Here is a 6,767-nt window from a genome sequence, read left to right as displayed (position 1 = left end):
ATTTGACTATTTTGACAAACTAGTGCTAGATATTAGTAAACAATCACCCATTTTAATCTTTCTCCTAAAACAATTTAAATATCCTGCAAAAACAGCTAAAAATAAGCAGCTGTTTTAAGTATTTTATTACCAAATAAACAGAGTTTAAATTTATATAAACAAATGGGTAACCTACAAGAACAAACTTATTAGACTTCCTAGTTATTATCAATAATTCCCAACTGTTCTGGTTTGAGGACAGCAATTAAATTACATTCATGCATCATAATCAAGCTTAGCATTGGTATTAACAACGTGGTAAACAAATGCTAATTAAATACTCTCCCTAGTCTCCACAACTTGAAGAACAAACACCCCCTGCAGGTCCCATTCTTCGGATATCCGAATATACTCGAACTAACTCTCCGAGGCCACTGATTGGATTCACCACTACTATATTTTCTTCTCGAATTCATTTCCGACGTTCTAGTTCTACTGAATCATCAGCAAAATGTCACTGATAAAAGAATCCTCTTTCATCATATTCTCTCAGTAAAATACTCTCATTTTCCTAGCAACTGCTATATTACAGTTGCAACTATTAATCATCAAGCAAACATATTTGTGTTAGTTTCTTTCCTGATATAAGTATATTTACACACACACACACACACACACACACACATATATTCATATTACACATAATGTACATAGGAGAAGTCTACATGCAACATAAAACTAAGCATTAATTTGGGAACCAGTTCAGCATACGTACCGTAATACTTTCACTTTGTCAATCTTCTCTTCTATACTGTATCGTTGTTTTGAAAATTCATTAGGAGAACTACTTCGAGTTTCAGAAAAAAAATTATGGCAGCGGAAGTTCAGAAAGTAGTGGTGATCCAGGATGCATCCAAAGACATTGTTAGTTCGAGCTCAATCGAATGGGTCCTGCAAAGCTTTTCCCTTAAGCCTGGGGATGAACTTGTACTTCTTTTGGTTCTTCACCAGGTTAATAACCCTAGTACGTTAGCTGGGAGACTGTGTAAGAATTTTTGCTTTTGTTTTCCTAATAGAACGAAGAAAAAAAAGTCCGAAAGTATGACAAACAAAATCACCAATTAATATGATGAAAAAAAAATGTTAGTTCTATTCTATGATTCTATCACACAGAACAGGTTTTGCTAATTTTTTTATTTCCCCCAATACCCCATTTTCCCACCTTCTCTGTCCTCTTTCTCAGTGGGATACAGAACCAAGATGGACTCGAGTTCATTTATTGGAACCAACCAGAAAGTCATAGAAGAAGAGCTTGTGAGGAAAACGGAGGAGTATCGTACCAAAGAGGAGATCACTATGATTTCTACGATGTGTAAAAGAGTGAAGGTCAGATAAGACTTCCGGCCACCATTTCTTACAACGTGGAGATCACCTGCTGTTTGTTAAAGATATATAGATCACTATTCTATACCATGTATCATACCAATATTGCATCTTCCGCTTGGAATTTTTTTTTTTAATCAAATGGATCACTTTTTGGATGACATTTCTCAGGTTGAGTTCAACATGAAGGTGGTTGGTGGTCCCTCTCAGAAGATGGTTGCTGCAGCGGCTGCGATAAGATTGGGAGCAACATGGGTGATTCTCGATAGGTCAGTCATTAATAGACTTGGAGAATTTGAAATTGTTCTGCTTCATGCCGTACCCATCCAACCTTGTTTCACAAGTGCACCCTTCATTTTGAGTAATAAATAAAAACAGACAATAAATTGTTAATAAGCTAAAATGTATCCGAAATATCAAAAGCTTATGTATTAATTGAATTGATGAATTTGTGATGTCAAATAGTCAATCATTCGAAGAATGATTGAAGCTTTGTTAATAGTTATGGTTTTAAATTCAAGAGAACATAGTTATGGTGCAGTCTGAAATCTGAATTCTGAAGCCATAATATTATTAATTAAATTGTGTATTTTCAAGCTAGATGATGTGAAAAATCATTTTACTACCAATGAAGCTTCCTACTTCCTGCTTAAAACTGTTAAATTTCTGAAACATGTTAAGTTAAATTATATTTGTTATTGAAACAAACTGCGATTTGGAAACAATAAAATGTAAGAGGACATAGAGGCACCAACCTTTGAAAGCTTGTTTCTGATCTGATGATGCAGGCAGATGAAGAAAGACAAGCAATTCTTCATGGAGAAGTTGCCATGTGGCATATCGAGGATGAAACGTAACAATTGTGTTGAAAAATTGCGAGGGCCAAAAGAAATTGGGGGGATCATCAACAAACCAGTCACCAAAAAACGCAGTAAAAGCTCCCATGTAAGATATGATGAAATGATACCAGGAAGCCCAGAGGAAGAACTCTCTCCTAAAAGTAAGAAATATAATCACAGCTCGTATGATCTGGGACTCGGAGTTCCAAGTTCATGGATTAAATTTACAATCAAAAGAGATTTTCACTATATTATCACACATAACTCCACATTTCTTATGGTCGGTACCAAATGCAAGAACTTGACTAAGAGTGCACTTTGTTTCAGAATCTCCAAGTCCTCGTGCGAGCAGTTTTGGAAAAGAACAAGATGGTCGTGGACACTCAAGGTCTAGCTGTAGCAAATCTACATCATCAAGTGATCTGCAGCTAGCAAGTAGAATGTCAAGTTCAACTCTGGGGAATACTGACCTATTTAATCCTGGTTTTGCCCGTAATTATGGTGAGGAAGAAAACGCGACAAATGCTGAAAGAGGGAAAGCAGGAGAGCAGTCCTCATTTCCAATTCCAGAGATTCAAGCAAGGGATCAAAAGGAAATACATAATGGTGGGAGTCCCGATGAACAGAAACGGCGTGGCTACAAGGACGATTGGATAGGAGAATGTCGAATAGATGAAGAATTCAAAAATTCAGTATGCACAGTTTGCAAGAATAAACGGCCAACGATTGGATGGAAGAGAGACTTTACCTATGCAGATCTCGTAGCTGCTACGGATGGATTTTCCGACAAGAACTACTTGTCTGAAGGTGGATTTGGTTCCGTCTACAGAGGAGAACTTAATGGGCTGAAGATTGCTGTTAAGCAACATAAGAATGCAAGCTGCCAAGGAGAAAAAGAATTTGAGTCTGAAGTTCATGTACTCAGCAAGGCAAGACATGAGAATTTGGTAATGCTGTTAGGATCATGCTCAGAAGGAAGCAAGAGGCTGCTTGTTTACGAATATGTTTGCAATGGTTCATTGGATAAACATCTATCGAGTAAGTTGTGAACAAGCCTAGAAGAACCCGTAATTTGGAAAAATCAAGTGTTTTCCTTAATATTTCAGGATTGAGAGGTCTAACCCCTAAACGCTGCATAACATTTTTTCTAAAATCATGCAGTACACAATCAAAGACCTCTCAGTTGGGATAAGAAGATAAAAATTGCTACTGGAGCTGCCAAAGGCCTACTATACCTACATCAAAACAACATCATCCACAGAGATGTGAGACCGAACAACATCCTCGTGACACACGATTATGAATCTCTGGTAAGTTTATTAAACCCAATGTGTCTGCTATTAATATCAGCTTTATGATCCTATAACATCACTGTTATTATGTGACTCGAATCCAATAACTGAAACATCAAGCGTTCTTCTTGCCACAGTTACTAGACTGGATAACCAATTTTTCAATACTCTTAAGTTCAACCTCATGGTTTAACCATAGTAACCACATTCATGCTTCATCTAACATGTTCTATGCATCAGCTAGGAGATTTTGGTCTTGCAAGAACTCAACACGAAGACTCTGATCGATCATCAGATACAACAAGAGTTGTCGGAACTCTGGGATATTTGGCCCCAGAATATGCGGAAAATGGGAAAGTGTCAACTAAGACAGATGTTTATGCTTTCGGGGTCATTCTATTACAGCTTATCACAGGACTGAGGCCTACTGACAAGACGCTTGAAGGAAAAAGTCTTGTGGGATGGGTAAGAGCTTCCATACCATAAATAAATCTAAAAATATACTCCCCACTGTTCATGACTTGTTACACAAGGAAACATTAATTACTAATGACAAACAGATTACTCAGAAAAGGAGCAGCCTTCTAGTATGTCACTTCACATTCCATTCATTATTTTGAACTAACAATTCTGTAACTTTCGTGCCAGGCAAGACCACTTTTAAAAGAAAGGAACTACCCAGATTTAATCGATCCAAAAAATGCAGATTGCCATGATGTTCACCAGCTCTATTGGATGGTTCGGGTAGCCGAAAAATGTCTCAGCAGGGATCCACACAAGAGATTAACCATGGATAATGTAAGTCCACCTGATAGTAGACTGATAATTTCTATATGTCTGCATAATCTAGTCCTTCAACACAACAACTGGAACATAAAGCTTCAAACTAGGACACAGGTTGGATGCCTGTAGATGAATAGTGGAACAAGAATAAAGATAAGTATCAAATAATGGATACCAAGAATATAGTTAGTTTTATGTGTCTGAATAACATTTTGTACAACAAAATAAACAAGAAAGTACTAACCCATCAATTGATATCCAAAATCTGAGGCATGTCTGTTTGTCATTATGGTCTCGTTTGGAATGTAGGATTGGATTGGAATGGATATATCACTAACTTAAGGTACGTATAGAAATATTATTCCTTAAACAAAGGGATGACCTAACCCATACGTGGTAGGAATCTAAAATATAGTTACAATTGAGTTGACCTATAGTACAAGGAAACATAAATAAAGGAGAAGGATCCGTAGATGATGATTCTTCTAACAGTACGTTTGAAGGAAGAATCAAGCAGTTGACGCTTTATCACAGTGGTGAAAAACAATAATGCTTATGCACCCTCTCCACTAACATTTAAAAAATTAACTCACTAATGCTATCATTTGTCTAAAAAAAATGAAAATGTGAAAAATTATGTCCAACTAAAAGGTATCAAATGGATTACTCATGAATAAAACTTATCCATTACCTAAAATGGTAGGATTAGAAGAGACAACTTCCTTATGTCTAATCCTCTTCTAATCCGTCCAAATAAAAAAATCATTCACTTCTACCTTTAGTACGCTTTGAAATTTAGTGGTTATCTATTCCAATCCAATCCTAGACACCGAACGAGACTTGTAGTACTCTAATTTGCTCATCAACCATATCAATTGTACACGTTATTTGTAACTTTTTATAGGAAGCTACCTGGAGCAAAAGAAAACTGATGGGTTTGGCTTGTGTTTCTGATACGATGGCAGGTGGTGAATGCTTTGAATTGCTTGAATGATGCTAACCCAGTTCGTAGCATTGGAGACTTCTCACCAGCACAATCTGAGTCAGCTGGAAGCATTCCAGGATCTTCTGAATCGCATGCTACTGATTATATTAGCATAGAAATTACTCCTACCGTAGACTACATGCAACATCCCACCTCTACTATTTCTTCAGAAACAGAAGGGTCTAGCTCTTTCACTGTCTCTGAGAATTCCCCCTCGGGTACTAGTTCTGAGTACTGAAGACGAGAGACAATTCTCGGAATAATAATAATGGTGAGTACTCTTCCCGAGAAATGATTTCGGCACACACATAATTTCTCATTATCTCGTAATTATCTTTTATGTAATTAAGATATTTCAGTGTGCATGTTGAGAAAACAAGGGTGCGGAAACGTTCCACATCTTTTTGAACTTTTTATTTTGTAAACAAGAGTGGTGGAGTACTTTTAAGGGTGATATTACCAATCTCCACATGAGGAAAGTTAATCGAACTTTTTGGATTGTACGTACTGTGGTGGTACCTCTTCTCTGCAAAGGCCGGAACGTTCTAATTTTGTATGACTATATTAAGTTTGACATTTGGATATCCATATTTATTTTTCCATGACATTTGTTATTTTTTAGTTCAAACCATATATAACTTTTTATCCGAAATAGTCCATGAGATTGGTATAAATTTTTACTCTGATTCCTGAAATTTGAAATTGATAAAAGTGGTCTCCGAGTTTGTCCATCATCAATTGTTTTGGTTCTTCCATAAAAAATCTTTGTTAAATAAAAACCAAAGTGACAAAATACCCTCAATTTAGTAAACAATGGGCCCGAATGATATAACAAAAATTGAGGGTATTTTTGTTATTTTATCCTTATTTAACGGAGATTTTTCATGGAATGACCAAAATGATTGATGTGGGACAAACTTAGAAACCAGTTCTATCGATTTTAAATTTAGAGACCAAAGTGAAGAGTTTAACCAATTTTAAAGACTATTTGGCTAAAAAGCCATTTTCTTTTGATAGGGTTAGTCATATGTAGAAACAAAATGGAGAATTAATTTTGGGGAGTGATTACATCTCTATAATCTTTTTACACATCTTTATTTTATTTTTATCGTCAAATTGGGTTTCGTTCACATGGATGTTGTTGATGAAATTGAGATTCTACTACAAAACCAATTGGTAATATGGGGAGTAACCCAAGATCATATAAGCACATAACAAACCTTGTTCCTTACCAATATAAGACAACTCTCAAAACTCCGCCGCACGTATGGCGGATTTCTAACCCTACACGTGTACAACAACTGGGTGACGTGGAGCGTGTGTGGTCGTTGGGCTTTACACGTGGACAACCTTGCTTTGATACCATGATGAAACTGAGGTTTCACCATAAAACCAATTGGCAATATGGGGAGTAACCCAAGATCATATGAGCACATAGCAAAGCTTGTTCCTCACCAATGTGGGACAACTCTCAACAATTATAATGGCAAAATTTAAGAGCTCAAT

General features: G+C 36.4%; 1 protein-coding gene across 1 annotated transcript; it reads left to right on the top strand.

Moving 5' to 3' along the window:
* Positions 1–849: 849 nt before the first annotated feature.
* On the top strand, positions 850–5,794 carry LOC125478360 (inactive protein kinase SELMODRAFT_444075-like). Its single transcript, XM_048586506.1, has 9 exons — positions 850–1,024; positions 1,223–1,365; positions 1,534–1,631; positions 2,151–2,384; positions 2,551–3,239; positions 3,363–3,511; positions 3,734–3,958; positions 4,142–4,291; positions 5,242–5,794. Exons 1-9 carry the CDS (start codon positions 850–852, stop codon positions 5,497–5,499), a joined length of 2,121 nt encoding a protein of 706 aa, XP_048442463.1. The 3' UTR covers positions 5,500–5,794.
* The last annotated feature ends 973 nt before the right edge of the window (positions 5,795–6,767 follow it).

The sequence above is a fragment of a genome, unplaced genomic scaffold (genome assembly GCF_019419815.1).
Source record: "Pyrus x bretschneideri cultivar Hongxiangsu unplaced genomic scaffold, Pyrus_bretschneideri_v1 Contig24, whole genome shotgun sequence".
Lineage (NCBI taxonomy): Eukaryota > Viridiplantae > Streptophyta > Magnoliopsida > Rosales > Rosaceae > Pyrus > Pyrus x bretschneideri.
This window is presented reverse-complemented; position numbering and strand designations above follow the sequence as displayed.